The sequence below is a fragment of the Colletotrichum siamense genome (assembly GCF_013390195.1).
Source record: "Colletotrichum siamense strain Cg363 chromosome Unknown KSG_Cg363_contig09, whole genome shotgun sequence".
Classification (NCBI taxonomy): Eukaryota; Fungi; Ascomycota; class Sordariomycetes; order Glomerellales; family Glomerellaceae; genus Colletotrichum; species Colletotrichum siamense.
Genome location: NW_023501022.1, coordinates 1,986,344 through 2,003,789, shown reverse-complemented (window position 1 = coordinate 2,003,789; position 17,446 = coordinate 1,986,344). Strand labels below are relative to the sequence as shown.

Sequence of the window (17,446 nt, the reverse complement as noted above, 5' to 3'; positions counted from 1 at the left end):
GTCGATTTTTTGGAAACACTGTGTATCATATGGAATTGAAATATTTGGCGTTTCTGGCTGGGGAATTTGGGGATCGGAAGTCATGTAGTATTGAATACGGAATACCCCTCGAGCTATCGGGAAAAGGCTCACCGAAGAACCGTGTACATCATAGGTTGCGACCTGGACTATCATAAAAGAATCATGGGCTCAAGCAATCAAACGTAAACATTCCTCATCAACTCCTTAGTGCTCCTTGATCCACTTGAGCATCTGCTCATATGCGGTGGTCTGGGCTTCCTGGATTGACGCATCCTGGTATTCACCGACAACGGCAAAGCCTGGATAACCATCAGTATTATGTTTCGCCGACAATCACCAGAAACGGGGTCTTACCGTGAGGTACGCCAGGGTAGACTTGGACCTCGTGTTCCAAATTCGCCTTGGACATGACATCCTCACCGTGGGTGCGAACCTCCTCGGGGAAAAGAGGGTCGTTCTCAACACAAACTAAGGATATCGGTACTTTGATGCCGTTGAAATCGTCGGGGATGACGGATGCTCCGTGTGCAATGGCGCCGACCTTGATGAAGGGCCCCTTCTTGACCTCCCCAGCTTCAGCGTCAGCCGCCGCGCCCTGGCCACCTGTAGGCACACTTCTGTCGGATCCGAGGTGCAGAATGTATCGTCCACCGATGCAGTAACCGACAGCATAGACGCCGTCACCGTTCTTGACCGCGTCACTGAACTTCTCCTTGCAACCGTCAACCACCTTGTAGAGGATGGGCAGGACCTTCTCCTCCGTCTGCCGCGCGAGCCACATATCAATCTGGAAACTCTTTGCCGTCTCGACGATCTTGAGCTTGAAGGTGTCGAGGAACGACCCAGTATCCTCGGTGTCGTCAAATCTTGACGAGTTGGGCGCGGCATCACCATTGAACAAGTCAGGCATGACCACCACGAAGCCTTCGCTCGCGAACTTGTCTGCCTGGATCTGGTTGTTCGTCGACTTGAGGCCCGTGCCGCCGGTCAGGAGGAGGAGGAGTCTGGAGGGCGCATGAGGATAGTCGGCGGGCTTGGAGACGTAGACCTGCAGAAAGTCAGCTTGGAATCGATGGCGCGCATAACGACAACGCTTGCGACGCATGGAGCTACTCACATCAACACCGTTGATCTTGATGATCTCTCCACTCGAAGACTGGCCAGCAGCTGTGGAATATCAGTAAGGCGCATAACGGTCAGATGCTTTGTCGGCGCACTCACGAGTCGGGCGGTCCGTCACGCAGTGCTCGCTGTGCTCTCCAGCTCCTGCAGTTGTGGTAGTCGGGCTAGTAGACTGAGCTGGTGTGTCGGCAGCAGAGGTGGCCTCTGTCGTGGGCTCAGTGACACTCTCGGATACCGTCTCGGCGGCATCGCTCTCGGGAGCTTTCGTCGCTACGTCGACTTGGGTCATGATGTACGGCGGGGTGTCGTGGCAAGTGTGGTTCTTAGGTATCACGATAAAGGTGGGGAGCTACAAGAAAAGAGCTGCGTTTGGAGTTGAAGCGAACGGCTGGTTGAGATGAAGATAGGGCTAACTGGGTGGTTGCGACAAACATTGGCATACAAGCGAGTTGTCGGTCACGTCTCCCTTTGCACAGCCCTTCAGAGCGGTAAGTGAGTACATTACAGCGTACGTGTACAGGTAGCTCCGTGAGGTACTCCTCCAGGGATGACGTCTCAGCTTGATGCTGGTACCTAGAGCTGCCCCGCGAACACAAATGCCCCCGCTGCGCCTGTCGCTTGCTGAGGTAAGGTACGTGTCTGACCACTGGCCCCATCCCGACATGTGAGATAGTGCAGGGACCAGCTTACCTAAGGTCGGTAGCTAGGCAGAAAACGAACCCCGCCATCGCACCGGGGACGTGTAGTCATTAAACAGAACGCGTTCAGACGCGTCCTTGCCTCCCGCATCTCGCGAAGAACTTGCTGCACATACCTCACAACCCAACATAATCTTTAGCCGATCGAATTGTTCACGACCAGCATATACGCTTCGACTGACTTCATAATGGAAGCCGAATCCAAAATTACGAAGGGTGCCTTGGAGTACGTGTTTTTCTCTATTTCCCCTCGTCCTTCGTCCTTTCTCCCCTATGGTACTGACAGAGAACTTTCACAGTGCCATCTTCAGTGATGGTGACAATGCCGCTTCCAGATTTCCCGTTCCTGTCCTCCAGTGCCTGCAGATCAAGCCTTTGGCCGCACAAGCAGGCGGCGGTGCCGAGAGATATCGCATTGTCTTGAGCGATGTGAACAACTACGTCCAGTGCATGCTGGCCACCCAAGTGAACCACGTCGTTCATGATGGCAAGCTGGTGAGAAACTGCATCGTGCGCATCACCCAATACCAGGCAAACGCTGTCAAGGGAAAGAAGTATGTATTCTTGCTCTTTCTTGCTGTAAAGGATGGCGCTAACCCCCCCTCAGCATCCTCATCATCTTGGGCCTCGAGGTGATCGAGAACCTTGGAACACCAGACAAGATTGGCGAGCCCCAAGCCTTCGAGGCCAAGGCCCCACCAGCCGCCAACACCACAATCGGCGGCCAGAACTTCTATGGAGTCAAGCAGGAAGAGACAAAGCCCAAGCCCCAACAGTCGATACCAACACGAACCGCTGGAGGGGCCAGTGGCCAACACGGAAGCAACAACATCTACCCTATCGAAGCCCTCTCTCCCTATGCCCACAAATGGACCATCAAGGCTCGTGTCACCCAAAAGTCGGACATTAGAACATGGCACAAGCCTAGCGGCGAGGGCAAGCTATTCAGTGTGAACCTGCTTGACGAGAGCGGCGAGATCAAGGCCACTGGCTTCAACGAGCAGGTCGACCAATACTACGACTTGCTCCAGGAGGGAAGCGTCTACTACATCTCCAACCCGTGCAAGGTCCAGCTTGCCAAGAAGCAGTTCACGAACCTCCCCAACGATTACGAACTCACCTTTGAGCGTGACACACTCATTGAGAAGGCCGAGGACCAGAGCAACGTGCCGCAGGTGCGGTTCAACTTCTGCAATATTCAAGAACTGCAGGAGGTCGAGAAGGATGCAACTGTTGACGTCATTGGTGTTCTGAAGGACGTTGCTGAGGTATCACAAATTGTTTCCAAGTCGACTGGTAAGCCCTACGAGAAGCGAGAGCTGACCCTCGTCGACGACACCAACTACTCCGTCCGGGTCACCATCTGGGGCAAGAGCGCTACGGGCTTCGATGTCAAGCCAGAATCCGTTGTGGCCTTCAAGGGCGTCAAGGTCTCCGACTTTGGTGGCCGAAGTTTGAGCTTGCTTTCCTCCGGTACCATGTCAATTGACCCCGATATTACGGAGGCCCACCGTCTGAAGGGATGGTACGACTCGTCTGGCCGCAATGATGCTTTCAACACCCACAACAACATGGCAAGCATGGGCAATGCAACTGGCCGCAAGGACCAGGACAAGTCGATTGTGCAGGTAAAGGAGGAGAATCTTGGCATGGAGCAGCAAGACTACTTCAACCTCAAGGCTACCATCGTGTACATCAAGCAGGACAACTTCGCCTACCCTGCATGCATGTCCGAAGGCTGCAGCAAGAAGGTTACTGACATGGGCGACGGTACTTGGCGCTGCGAGAAGTGTGACATCTCTCACCCGAGGCCCGAGTACCGCTACATTATGTCCGTCAACGTCTGCGACCACACCAACCAGCTGTGGCTCAGCTGCTTCGACGACGTTGGCCGGATTGTCATGGGCATGTCTGCTGACGATCTCATGGCCCTGCGCGAGGATGATGAGACAAAGTTGGCTCAGGCGTTCGAGGAAGCGAACTGCCGCAAGCTCAACTTCCGTTGCCGCGCCAAGATGGATACTTTTGGAGAGTCTCAGAGGTATGTGACGTCCGCTGTTCAGTGTGATCCAGCACAATGCTAACAAACACCGCAGAGTTCGCTACCAGGTCATGAGTGCCACCCAAATCGATTTCAAGTCGGAGGGTGCTAAGCTCGCCGACCTCATCAAGCAATTTGGCATCAGCTCATAAGATTTGACGGCGCTGCTGTACGTTACGGAAAGAGATTTGGCACGGTTTGCCAAGCTATAGACAATGGTGGCGGAAAGGAGCAGATAGGAGTGGATGACTAGAATCTCATGAGCTACGAGGCAAGGACCAGTGGTCACACAATTGTCAACGTAAATGTTTCGCACAATGAACAAAAACTTAATGGCAGACGAGATGACCATTTTGCTATGTTTCCTCTAGTCCTTGGGTTATGGAACCCAAGCCCGCCTTGATGCAAGTCGCGGAGAAAATGCCACTTGTGGGCTACAAAGCAATTCCCAATAAACCTGCTCTCGTAACGCCGGCCTAATGCCCACCATCTCACGTGGAAGCTCCTCGGATCAATGACAACAAATATCGTGCCTTCTCCAATCGCACTCCTGCTGTCCTTTGTCACCATGATCCCGTCTCGTGCCTTCATTACTTCATAAGGCTCGCGTATCATCATATCCGGACCCCGGCATCAAATAGGGTGGCTTCTAGCGAGTCGGTTGAATGCCAGTCATGAGATCCTCATCCTCGATAGATGTCTCGAACATCTCGACATGCTGGCTGGACGAATCCTTTTGTGAACGCTTGGCCTCGCGGTCAATGTGCCTAGCGTAGTCCTTCGAAAACATGAGCCGGGCGTCGCTTGCCTTGGCCCATTTGTTGAGCGTTTCGATACGGGCATCGTCCGTAATCTTCCTCTTATACTCGGTGTGCTCAATCTCTTGATCGCGTGGGAGAAACGTAAGGCACTTCGCGCCGTCAGGGCTGGTCTCCAGCGCGCCAACAAGCATTCCACTGCTGATCATATCTTGGAGAAGCGCCCCTGTCTCGGCGTCTGTCTCCAAACTCTTCGCTGTCTCTGCACTGAGAGTTTTCTCGCGAATCTCTGAGACGCCAATCTTCTGATAGACGTCTGCAAGGCCAAGAATCTGCCACTTTTGGTACGCCTTCACAACTTCCTTCAGCAGTGTTGTAGTCTGGTCATCGACCCAGGTTGGTGTACCTGCCTCGACCGCGCTCTTGAGCTCCTCGGCGTTGACAGTGGAAAATAGCGAGCCAATATCGGTGTACAGCTTCGAGAGTGAGGCGTAGTTCTTGGTGGCAGCGGGTGCGATGAAGCTCGGAGGAGTGGGGGGTTGGCCGAGGGTCAGGAGGCCTGTGAGAATCCATCGCTTGTGGGCGTCGGTCATGATTTTGCTCGTAGCTCCGTCCCTTGTTGGCCAACTGATGATTCTCTGGTATGCCTTGTGCGCATCAGCCCACCTCAGCTTGGCGGTGAATATCTGAGCGGTGACCCATTCGTGTTGCATGACCTCCTCCCGGGTGAGTTTCTGGCTAAGGTGTGTGCTTGTGTTGATGTACGAGGCGGGGGAGGCTGTCACATCGCAGAGGTAGGCTGGCTGGCTTTGGTCTTTCATTCCGGGGAGGAAAACCCATGGCTTCTCGACCAAGGGAAGCACTTGGTCAATGTTATCGGTCTCGTAGGCCATTTTGACCACTGCAACATGGTGGCTCGTGAGCACCGCGCAATCGGGGTCGAGTCTTCTGAGCACGATCGCGACAATCTCGATAGCTTGACGAGCCTAGGGAAGCAGCAATTAGCCATGCAGAAAGCATATGGCAAGCTAATTTGTCATACCGGGTAGAACTTGCAATCCACGACATCCTTGACCAGATCGGAAAAGGCATCACCAACGTAGCGTATTTGTCTCGGATCGAAGGACAGCAGGAACTTGAGGGTGTATTCTCGGAAGGCGTCGGCAGGTATGGAACGGCCGGTATCGTCGAGGCGCTTCAATGTGTTGAGAATCGCAAGGAAGGCAACCGAGTGCGTGGCGGGGTTCACGATCTGGGACATGGGTCAGCAAACGTCAAACGACGACAGTAGCAAGCGCCAACGGACCTCTAGGAGCTGAGGGGCATTGGCCACGACTTCGTTTCCCAGGTCCTTGAAAAGCCTCGAGATCTGTGCGATATGGTTTTTGAGCGCGCTATCGTAGACCTCATCGGACATGCCCTGGTCGGGTTCAAAGGAGAGGAGGGTGGCATCCATCTTGCCGCCGTGTTGGCGCCTTGCCGGGACCGAGATGCGAAGTGAAGTCGGCAAGCTTGCGCGGAGACCAACGGGACAGCAGCCGAAGAAGTCGGCTAGGTTATCGACGAGTGTTCTCTTGGAAGAGACAGAGACAGACTCGCAGGAAAGGCAGTGTAGTTTGTGAAATTTGGGAAGTAGTGATCGCGAATTTAGGTTGCGGTACCGGTTGGCAGCCTGGAGGTTATGGAAGCTTGATGGCACCCATAGTGGTCCTCCCGCAAGGAAGGTACGGTAGAGCTGGCGACCCGTGGTGGGGGTGCCTTGTACGGTCCGTGCTCATCGTAGCTTATCCGAAGCTTCCCCAGTCGCTTGTTTCTCGGATAAACTGGCAATCCTTACTAGCTGCATTCCATCGCCTACAGGTTCCTTTTCTTACATAAAGTAAGGTCTGGACATAACTCGAATGAGGTAGGAACCCCAAAGGCCATTCGGAAGAAGTCACAAAATTGAGCTGGAAAGTGCTGATTTCGGCAGTCTCCTCCGTACCAGCTGCTCCTCGGTAAGCAAGGTGAAGGAGGGATTGGTCGACACTAAGGTAGTGTAATTGAGCAGCGGGGCACTACCCCTCTTACACCGAGATTTGGCAGTGTTATATGTGGTCATCGAATACTTCCAACAATAAAAAATACAGTCGTGAGGATAGTAGTTTGAAAATCGCTGAACTGGGAACGAAATAAATTCAAGAAGTGCATAGTCCAGTGATTGACCGTTGAGCCTGTGTCAAGTGCTTCATAGCTGAGATACAAGCTTGGGCAACCTGGTTACCCCGCCCCCACCATACTCCAACGAAAAACATTTCGAGATAGAAGTCTCTACTCTATCTACATCTGCCCGTATCTAGTGGAAAGCACACTCCGAGACCGGTCGCAAAACTGCGGTGCAGAGTTGCCAAAAAAGCACACCTGAGCAACAAGTATCATAAGCAAACATCAATTGATAACCGATAGCAATTCTGCCTCGCCGACAGCAGACACCCAGTCAGTGATTTTGTCTCGATCGTGGTGCCCTTCTCGCGGCTCACGTTGCCTCTCCTCTGTGATACCCAGCGACTAACAAACTGCAGCATACAATTCCTTCGACCACCTCCAAGATGCCTCTTTCTGACACCATTGAGCTGCCTGCAGCATTCGATGCCCACGTCCACGTGCGTGATGGCGACATGTTGAAGGTGTGTGAGCGCGAAGCCGCCTCCCTCAGGCTCATCCGTAAAAATGCTGATTATTTAGCTTGTTGCTCCTACTATCCGATCCGGTGGTGCCAACTCTGCTTTGATCATGCCCAACCTTACCCCTCCCGTGACCAGCACGAAGATGGCGTTGGACTATTCTTCTCGTATCAAGGAGGCTCTGGGAAACGATGAGGTGAAGCTGCTGATGACCCTCTACCTTCACCCTGACGTTACACCCGAAGTTATCAGAGAGGCCAAGAAGGCTGGAGTTGCCGCTGTAAAAAGGTAATTGAAATCCACTCAAGCCCTGTTTCGAGGTTTGGTCTGATCTGGATGTCCTTCAGTTACCCTGCCGGCGTCACAACCAACAGCTCTGCTGGTGTCGTCGACTACGATGCTTTCCACGAGGTCTTCAAGGCCATGGAGGAGGTCGACTTGCTTCTTTGCCTTCATGGAGAGTGCCCCTCCCATGCTGGCAGCGACATCACTACTCTGAACGCTGAGTCCAAGGTGGGTAGGCCATGCATTTTGTGCTAATGAACCGGATATCCTGACGCCGTCTCAGTTCCTCCCTACGTTGAAGGTTCTTCACAACAAGTACCCGAAGCTCAGGATCAGTGAGTTAAAGTACCCACGCTGCTGAATGATATTGACTCGTGCAATAGTCCTCGAGCACTGCACAACTGCCGAGGCCGTCGAGGCCGTCAAGTCCTGGTAAGTTCTTTTGGATGAACATTATTTAGCTTTGTTAACCGTATTCAAGTGGCCCCAACGTCTCGGGAACGATTACTGTGTAAGTTTTCCACAAAAGCTTCCAAGGCTTGTAGACTGACATATTTAGTCACCACCTCTTCATTACCATCGACGACGTTGTTGGTGACGCCGTACGACCGACCCAGTCCCTGTTCCTTTCCCTGTCATCACACTGACCTTACTGCACATAGATGAACTTCTGCAAGCCCGTTGCCAAGCTTCCCCACGACCGTAGGGCCCTCCTCAACGCCGTCGTCAACAGCAACGGCAAGTTCTTCCTGGGCACCGACTCCGCCCCTCACCCCATCACCTCCAAGACGGGCCCCTCCAAGGCCGCCGCAGGTGTCTTCACCCAGCCCTATGCCGTGCAGTACCTTCTCACCGCACTCGACGAGGCAGTCGTCCGTGGAGAGCTCAAGGACGCGGACATCACTCTGGAGGCTATCGAGGGCTTCGTGGCGCACTACGGCCGCAAGTTCTACGGCGGCTTCGAGGACCAGAAGGCGGAGCGAATCCGCCTCACTCGTGGTGGTGCTGTCATCAACCAGGTCCTCGAGGGCTCTGGTATTCAGGTCGTTCCTTTCCGCGCTGGTAAGGAGACCTGGACCCTTCAGTGGCTGTAAAAAGTTCAACAATCATTTTGGCGGCCTTTGTGAGCAACAACTAGGAATAGGAAAAGAAGGAAACCCGGTGATGATTGCGAACCTCCATTGCTGGTGTATGTGTTCTATAATACATACAGTCTCTCAAGTCAACAAAGCTGTGTTTTTCTTTTTGGAAGATCCCCATCCTATCGTCATCTCATATCTCATTGCCAGTTGCCCCTTTCTCTCCTATTTAGGTAATCCATATTTCAGCCAAGAAGGGTCTTAAAGACCTTAGTACCGAGATCCATTATCTCGTTCACCCATATCGTTCAGCATAGAAAAGTTGTTCGGCATTCCGAAGCCACCCAGGCTTTGGTGGTACCTGTGGGGGTGGTCGGCCGTTCGCTTCGACGGAGGGCCGATGGGACCCCAGACGCAAGGGGAAGCAGGAGAAATCATGCCCTGGGAATACGCAGTCCTCTGCTCTGCCTCGAATGTCAATTTTGGCTTCATGAGCCGGTGCAGAGGGGAACTTACCTGCGGTAGTCCTGTAACCGCTTTCGTTCTGTCTTGTGGGCGACGACGAGCGCATGTGACCCTGCGGCCTTGCACCTTCGACTCGTCTCCATGACTGCGATGCTCTCGCTGGACTTGAGAGGTCCTTTTCAGACCTGATGGGTGACGGAAGTGCTCCTTGCTGGGGCTGGGCGTCGTAGAACGTCTCGGTGCCGCTTGCTTCCTGCTGTTGTTGCTGGCGTTGCAGCTCCGCTTGCTGCTTCTTCCACCAGGTCGGCAGGCCATGGAACAGACCGAGGGAGTGTTGAGTAGCCTTGTCCAGCGGCATCTCGTGCTTGTACTTGCATCCTTGCTGCGTGAAGGCGCAAACGCCCTCGTGAACCCACTTGTCGCAGTAAATCTTGGGCTTCTTGGGCGGGGCGGGAGAGGAGGCAACGATGTGGTCGATTCTCTTCTGTAGCACAAAACGTCAGCGTGACTCAGACTCAGACAGTCGCCATCAAAACACGGTAGGAGGGCAATAGGTGGAGGGTCATCATTACCTGAAGAGCATCAGAGACCGGTGCCGGAGACGGTGGAGGGGTCTGAGATGTTCAGCGCCAAAACCCTGGTGCTTGGAAAATGACGAGAGGAAGGAATACCATACCTTGAACGCGACCGGCTGGATGGGACCACCCGATGGATTCTGGTGATCCAGCCCTCGCGGCGAGGGCAGTACAAGCATGCCCTCAGCACCGTGCTGCACAGCTGGGATGCCGACCAAGGGTGGGAGAGTATCAGCAGGAACGAGTCTGGTGTAGTTGCCGTTGCCGCGGTCGAGGCAGTAGGCGTAAAAGCCCGATGTGTCGACGCCCACGTCCTGACCTTGGTCCGTAGCAGGTTGGTTCTCTGCGTTAGGGGCTCCCATAGCCATGTATTCAGGACCGCTGGTCAGACTGGGCGTGTGGTAATGGCCGTGAACTTGGGCAGTAGCTGTCGTCATGTTCATACCCATTCGCCAGTTCGGAGCGTCGATGCTGCGTGGCGCGGGGGCGGCGTTGGCGAGCATGTGCCTCATCGGCGCCTGTTGTTGGTGATGGTGTTGAGGTTGGTAACGACGGAAGGAGGCAGGAGGCATCTCGCCAGGGTATCGGAGGTCCCTCGCCTGGAGAGAGGTGGATGTTTCCATGCCGCAAATCCGCACGCCACTGATTCCGTTCGTGATCGATGCTGACGGGTCAAAGTCAGGTGTCGTACCGCGCGTCGAGGTTCTTGATGCCGGGGGCGAACAAGACTTGTCGGAAGAGGAGTGAATTAACATCGAGTCCATACTGGGTGTGAGAAGAGAAAGTGAGAAGTTACGAAAAGAAGAAGGATGAGGAGAAGAGAAAAGGACAAGTCTAGGGCACGGTGGAAAGTCTTAGTCCTGGCGGGGTGCAAACGGGGAGATGCCAATACGTTACCCTATCTATAATGCCGTCGACCGCGATCAGCACCTCTGGAGTCGCCGAGGTACGTGATTAAAGACGACTTTGACGTTCTCTGCAGCATGCAGCACGAAGGCGAATTCCGGACCAAGATGCCAAAGGCTCAGACATGAGAGCCTGATGCCTAGGACGCGAGATCCTTTAATCAAAACAGTCGCTGTACCAGGACGAAAAAAAGATGCGTTGCCATCGTCGTTTGCTCGACCGAAATAAGGTCCGCTGCACTCATACGGTTACCTGCATTCTTGGTTTGTACCTCACCACGTGACAAACAGCTGTGCCTTCACTGTTGAACAAGTCAAACCATAGATTGATCCTCAGAAATATCGCACTGCGTTGATGCGACTGAAAGCAATGCAATGTCTATTGGCCTATATGCATGCATCATCTAAGCTAAGCTGTGTAAGCGTTAATGAAATAGCCGGGCGAGAGGATTTGTTTGCAATCCTCTGGCTAATGTCCCATCCTTGCCGTCTAAATCCAAACCCATACGCCTGCCAGGTCGGTAGCAAATGTCATTATGTTCTGTGTTGCAAAGCTATCCTATGTAGCTTCTCTCGTAAGACCTGCTCTGCTGCAGGTGTTCTGGCTTTCGCTGGCCAGTGTTGGAAGGTATCAAGAGCAAGTCGTAATTGTATCTCAGTTGTAAAAACTGGGCATTGAGGCAAAAGATGTCGCAGGCCGCAAGTGGCACAAGCAACCGCGTTGGGGTGCATCTGAAATGGGCCAGATGAGGTCTTTCGAGAAGACTTTTCTGCCTTATTGAAGTTCGCAGAATTTGGTAGTTGTGGCCCGGAGCCTGGAAGTTGTGGGCCAGACCCCGTACCGGAGATGTGGACATTGTCAAGCCATGCCATGTCATACTTTAATGGTCGGCCGTACTTTGGGGGTCGGCCTCGTTTTCCACCGTTGGCGAGCGGGAAGATCTGTAAGCCGGGCTGGACGGGGTTGGAGTATCCTGGGGGGTTGGTAGTAGAATACTGCGTTCCGTTTTGGTAGGCTCTTTGGGCTGCGATGCCGTGGAATCCTTGGTTGACTTGGCTGCCTGGCTGGAGGCCTTGGTTGGGGTAGCCTTGGATGGAGTGGCTTTGGATGTGGTGGTTTTGGTTTTGGTTTTGTTTGGGGTTGACTTTGGCGTCTTTCTTGGAGCTCGTTTTTGGGGGGTTGACTTGGCCGACTTTGACGTCTTGGAGGATGCCGCGGCGTCTCTCTTTGGTGTTTTCCGCGTAGAGGGCGTCTTCTGTGGAGTCGAAGAGTTAACTTGTTGTTTCTTGCGATTCGGTGTCTTTTTGGGAGTTGAATGAGGTGACGTAGACTGAGAAGAAGATTTCCTGGCTTTACCTTTGCTCATCGTGTTCCTGTCCTCTGGGTCAGTATCAGGCTCCTCGTCCTCACCACCCACGAAGTCCTCGTCGTTATCGGAACTACCGCTGTGGTCGACAGCAAGATCAGTAGCAATGGGGGCGTTCGTCTTGTAGTTCACGGCCTGCGGCGGTTGTTAGTGTACCATGTCCATCAAATCGATGTGCTGACCAACCTGGCGGCGACGTCCTCCACGACCAAGAACTTCCTTGTTCAACTCCGCTAGTCTTTTGGCCTCGGCCTCTCTCTCAGCAAGAATCTCCTCCCAAACATTAGGGTTCACGGTAGGTTCGTTCTCCTCTGCCAGGTTATCCTCGAACCCGCCCTTGTCGTTAGCCCAGACGCGAGCGAACGAAAATGTCGATTCGGCGGATTCATCTTGGCCAGTGCTTGTTTGCTCGATATGAGAACGATCGAGAAGTTTTTCAACACTTGCCTCATCGTAACGTATGATGTCCTTTTCGTTTTGGTCATCGCTGAAAAGCGCAGTAGCTCCGAATTTGAGGATCGATTCCAAATCATCCGGCTCCCCTGTGTCGTCCATAGCCTCAATCAACACATGATCAAGAGCCATCTTCTTGCGGCCAATCTGCATGATCTTCTCCTCCGCGGAGTTCTTCGTCATGAGCTGGAAACAGAGAACCTTGTGCTTCTGACCGATTCTGTGCGCGCGAGAGATGGCTTGAATATCCTGGTGGGGGTTGAAATCAGGATCTAGGATGATGACAGTATCTGCTGTTGCAAGGTTGATACCTACGCCTCCTGCTCTGGTTGAGAGGAGAAAGGCGAAGACTTCGGAATCCGGGGCGTTGAATGCGTCGATATGCTTCTGTTTCTCGTGGCTGTTGATCTTGCCGTCAAGACGCCTGTGCAAGAAGCCCAGGCCGTTCAAAAAGTCCTCAACGATATCCAGTTGATCCAAGAACTGGCTGAAGATGAGCACACGGTGTCCACGCTCCTTGAGTTTGGGCAACATGATACTAAGCAGCATCAGCTTGCCAGACGCAGAAACCAGGTTCTCATGCATCTTGACGTGGTCCACAGCTCTCTCCTCAATCGCATCGCTATACATGAAAGGATGGCAAAGACACTTCCGCAACTGCATGAGGATGTTGTTCAGACTACCACGCTCTTTCTTGTTGATCTTGTCATCTGCAAAGATTGCCTTGATGAGGTCGGGGCTTTTCGCCATAATAGATTTGCATAGCTTCTCCTGAAGGATCGACATTGAGACTGGCACAATGATCTGCGCCATCGGAGGCAGGAACTTCAGAACCTGAGCTTTCGTTCGTCTCAAGAAATATTGCTTGATTCGCCCATGAAGTTCTGGCAGGTTCTGTGCGTTCAACTCCTGGTACTGTTCGTCCAACTTCTCAGCATTCTGCGTAGGGTCGATGAATTGCAACAAATTGAAGAGCTCTCGCTTGTTGTTTTGCAATGGCGTGCCTGTCAGGAGAAGTCGGAAGGGGAACCGCATCGCGCGCAATGCCAGGTACAGCAAGCTCTTGTCATTCTTGAGTCGTTGACCTTCATCAACAATCAACCCGGCCCACTGCACAGAGCGAAACAGGTTCCTCGTACGGTCATCCTGAGCGGAGTCGTATGACATGACCACAACATGGGCCTTGATGTCTGACGAGCCGTTGGGGAAGAGCTCGTATTTGTAGGCTAGTTCCTGGGGTTGCTTGCCGCCATGGTAGGTCACAACTCGAAGCTCTGGGGCCCATTGCTTGATCTCGCGGCGCCAGTTTGGACAAGTAGCATTTGGTACAACGACCAGAAATGGCCAACACTACACTCTGAGTTAGTCACGATCGCAGATTAGGCAGGGTAGAAATACCTTAGGTTCGCCTAAAGCCAGGGCAGAGATCAAGCTAACGACTTGAACTGTCTTCCCGAGTCCCATCTCGTCGGCAAGAATGACATTCTTGTCTTCGTGGTAGTTGTACAACAGCCAGTTGACGCCTTCGAGCTGGTAGGCCATGAGGTTGCCCCGTCGGATTGCTTTGGGCTGCTCGGTTAAAGCGACGAACTTTTCCTCCTTCCAATCATTCACTCGCTGTTTCATCTTGTGGTTCGTGGGACTGACGAAATATTTGCCAGTGAGATACTCGTAGTAGGCAGCCTTGAACGTATTGTAGATCTCCCCAGTGTCTGGCTTTGGGGGCTTATCCCAAACGGCCTCATCGTACCCTAAGCCTTGGAACTTGACGTAAATCTTGTCGACACTCCCGATCCGCTCCATGTCGTCCTGCAGGCTTCGTGATCGTCCGTTCTTGACTTTGGCAGCGAGGATGACGTCTGTAAGAAGGTATTCCTCCGGGATAGCCTCATCAGTTGTCCATCTCAAACACAGATTTTGCTCTGCGTCCCTCTTCGCAAATGAATTCCGCATAGCTCCAGGAGCCATGTGAAACACCCAGGCCCCAGGCATCCAGGTACAGTGAAAGTATGAGCAGTCCGCCCATTTGATGAGGTAGTCTTTCTCGTCTTCATAGAAGTCGCTGTATGTCATTCCGTCTGAAAAGGAGTCCTTCTTTGTAAGTCTCCAGGCAACCAAGGTCTGAATCTTGTGGGAAACCATGGCGCAATCATGGCACTTCCAGTCCACTGAGTACTCAGAGAGACGTTGGTCACGGACATTGGATAAGTCGGTGTCCATCTGAGAAGACGGCAGGTGTTCATAGTGCCAGCCGCGCTTGCATGAGGTGCACCGAAAGAGGACGTTTTCTGCATTGTTGACGAGAGCCGGGTCCACAGGTGCGATGGGATCCTCGCCTCCATTCTCAACTCGAAGCTTTTCTTCTTGCTTTGGCGTTCTCCTTGGCGAAAATGCTGCACAAGAACGTCCCGGCTTTTCGCATCCCTGGCAGTTGTGATGACGAGGGGCATGCTTATCCTTCTTGCCGTAGAAGCCAATGCAGTACTTGCACTGGAGGACGAAGTCTTCCGCCCCAACCTTCGTAACCAAGTGTTCTCTGGCTGATCTGTAGCCCAGGCAAACTTTGTGAAATGACATGGAGCAGCCCTGGCAGCTGACAAGAGGACCTTTGTTGGCGGCGGGCCCAACGTTGCAACTGCTGCAGATATCTGAGTGGAAGGTCAAGAATGGCGAATCATGTGGAAGTTGCTTGAAGACCTCCTTGACATTCATCACTCTTGGTGCTCCAACCGGAGCAGTGTCCTCGATGTAAAAGGATTCCTCGTCCATCGGGGCGGAGTCGAGCATGCTAGCCTTGTTTCTGGTAGATCTGCCGGATCGACGGCGATCCTCAAACTCGATCGAAGAATCGCGTGATCTGGGTTTCGCTTCGGGCTTTGCTTTAGAGGATTTTGATCGTCTGGGCTGCTTGCGCCTGCCTCGGCCTGGCTTTGGCTGAAGGTCCGATGTAATGAACGTGAAATCGTCGTCTTCTCCGTCAGATTGCTGAGGAGGGGGATCTTGGGAAAGTTCGTCCATGTCATCATCGCGGGTCAAACTGGGGTTTCCGAAAGCCATGCTAGTGAGTGTGAGCTGCTTTTGAGTTCGTTCTCTCAGTTGTCGCTGTGGCTGGGAAGACTCGTGTCTTCGTGAACGAGTCCGCCGGTTCTCATCTTCATCGTCAGAGACAGCAGCGTGGGAGTTTTGGCGGGTGCTCTGTCTGGTGGTCGTGCGTTGACGTCGCGAACGACGGGAAGAAACTTCGTCTTCGTCTTCATCATCGGAATCAATGATGGATGTGAGGCGGGCGCTGCGCTGAACGACGCTTCGTTGACGTTTCGATTGGCGAGGTAACTCTTCTTCATCAAGTTCCATGAGATCCAGGTCCGCCTGAGAATCGGCCTCGGAATCCTCCAAAGTGTCCTCCCAAGATCGCTTCTGCCCGTGGAAGGCGCCAGTCTCGACCTCAGAGTCCACGTCGCCCTGCATTTTCTGAAGAGCAGATTCACCCCCGTCGTAGGCAAGAAGGTCTCCGAACGGTATCTCGGCGGAGTTAGCGTAGTGTCCTTGAAGAGTTTGCGGTGGTAGATTCCTATCCGCTAAGTGCGGCCTTGCTTGATACAGCTCCATAGCAGATGTTCGCACAAGTAGGGTTGGGAGGGTGATGTGCGATGAGATATGGTCTTCGAAGCAACCCGCAACACAATTCAAACACCTGATAGCCGCGCTTCCTCAGATTGGCAAGTTCTCTGGACGAACCGGTGTGCAGTAGTAGCAGTCGGTTAAATGAAGCTAAGCACTAGGAAGTCTGAGGGGAAAGTGCTTAAGAGAAGATATGTGAAGCCTGGATTGTGGTTGGGTGGAAGTGATGTGGGAGTGATGAAGTGTGTAGAGTGGAGAGTGAAGAGGTGATTTATATAGATGAATAGAAGCAGTTGAAGACGGCAAGAGCAGCAGTAAAAAAAAAGGAAAGAACGTTCGACTGAGAGAAAGTAGAAGGAAATAGTAACTCACAATATCTTGTCGTCCATCGGTGAACTCGACGCTGTACCACAATTCTGATTCGGGCCCTTCCACCTCTCCAATGACCTCGTCAACGACGTCGCTCTTGATGGTACGGTATTGCGCGCACTCTTCGGGGGATAGACGCCGTAGAACAATTTCTATCCGGACTGGGCGAACTCGGTCATGCGTAACCTCTTCGGGAACTCCTTCCGCAGCCTCCATGTTGGTAGACGCAGTTTCCAGGCCGACGACTGGTTCCGACATTGTAGCAACAGGCGCCACCTCCTCGTAAGTGTCTATCGAAGGCAAAGGTTCTTCTGGGTCAAAATCGTCTGAGTCCTGTATCGTAGCGCCCTGCGGCAGATGGCCTTTCGTCGCGGCATCGGTGGGGAATGCGCCGTCGAAGGTATCGACTGTAGCCTCTTCGAGAATATCCTCGTTGACAGCGGGGTCGGATTGGTCGAGGCCTATCAGTGCATCGCTTGGAGAGCCTGTAACAGACTGGACGATATCGTCGTCAGCGGTGTTCGTGAAGTCCTCCATGATGCGACTGCTCGAAACGGAAAGGCATGGGGTCGGGGCGGGTGGGGTGTCGCGCGGACTGCGTCGGATATTTAGAAGTCGCTTTAAGGAAAGACTGAAAAGAAGAAGGCGAAAATGGAATGGAAGAATTGTCCTGCAAAGGCAGGGGATCGGTTGTGGGTGAGCGCACTCAGAGAAAGGACGGCCTTTGAGACTGGGAAGTCTTCACACTTCGACGCGACGCTCGAAACCGCGTTGCCATTAAAGTTGAGCTGCCGTAGCGTGTAAAGCACGGGTACGTACCGCCAGCCCGCTCTTGGTGGGGTGGTTGCGCCGATGGAAAGGGCCCATCGAAGACTCGTTGGCCAACCAGAGAGCCAGGGTCTACTTACCGCTCGGGTCCCTGCTGCAAGAATGTGGCAGAAAAAAAAAGTGCCACTATCGAAGACTTGCGATTTTGGCGCTGCGACGTTTTGCACATTGTCGCCATGTTGGAAGACATCGACAC

At 53.2% G+C, this 17,446-nt stretch overlaps 5 protein-coding genes across 5 annotated transcripts; 2 read left to right on the top strand and 3 right to left on the bottom strand.

The window, feature by feature from the left end:
* Positions 1-225: 225 nt before the first annotated feature.
* tropI-1 (Hydrolase tropI) lies at positions 226-1,432 on the bottom strand (the record flags this gene model as incomplete). The annotated part of the gene is made up of 4 exons (XM_036645097.1): positions 226-320; positions 376-1,069; positions 1,139-1,188; positions 1,243-1,432. The coding sequence occupies 4 exons, from the start codon at positions 1,430-1,432 to the stop codon at positions 226-228; spliced, it is 1,029 nt and encodes a 342-aa protein (XP_036489563.1).
* A 597-nt stretch (positions 1,433-2,029) lies between these two features.
* ssb1 (Replication factor A protein 1) lies at positions 2,030-4,034 on the top strand (the record flags this gene model as incomplete). The annotated part of the gene is made up of 4 exons (XM_036645096.1): positions 2,030-2,067; positions 2,141-2,395; positions 2,449-3,882; positions 3,938-4,034. The coding sequence occupies 4 exons, from the start codon at positions 2,030-2,032 to the stop codon at positions 4,032-4,034; spliced, it is 1,824 nt and encodes a 607-aa protein (XP_036489994.1).
* Positions 4,035-4,531: 497 nt separating this feature from the next.
* Positions 4,532-6,096, bottom strand: csn-3 (COP9 signalosome complex subunit 3; the record flags this gene model as incomplete). Its single annotated transcript, XM_036645095.1, has 3 exons — positions 4,532-5,626; positions 5,683-5,892; positions 5,947-6,096. The coding sequence occupies 3 exons, from the start codon at positions 6,094-6,096 to the stop codon at positions 4,532-4,534; spliced, it is 1,455 nt and encodes a 484-aa protein (XP_036489571.1).
* Positions 6,097-7,228: 1,132 nt separating this feature from the next.
* On the top strand, positions 7,229-8,682 carry ura2 (putative dihydroorotase; the record flags this gene model as incomplete). The annotated part of the gene is made up of 8 exons (XM_036645094.1): positions 7,229-7,306; positions 7,365-7,591; positions 7,651-7,816; positions 7,872-7,923; positions 7,972-8,020; positions 8,070-8,099; positions 8,148-8,190; positions 8,251-8,682. 8 exons carry the CDS (start codon positions 7,229-7,231, stop codon positions 8,680-8,682), a joined length of 1,077 nt encoding a protein of 358 aa, XP_036489570.1.
* Positions 8,683-8,937: 255 nt separating this feature from the next.
* On the bottom strand, positions 8,938-16,959 carry mit1 (Chromatin remodeling factor mit1; the record flags this gene model as incomplete). Its single annotated transcript, XM_036645093.1, has 8 exons — positions 8,938-9,131; positions 9,184-9,616; positions 9,809-10,371; positions 11,455-11,868; positions 11,970-12,114; positions 12,166-13,782; positions 13,831-15,954; positions 16,426-16,959. The coding sequence occupies 8 exons, from the start codon at positions 16,957-16,959 to the stop codon at positions 8,938-8,940; spliced, it is 6,024 nt and encodes a 2,007-aa protein (XP_036489569.1).
* Positions 16,960-17,446: the final 487 nt, after the last annotated feature.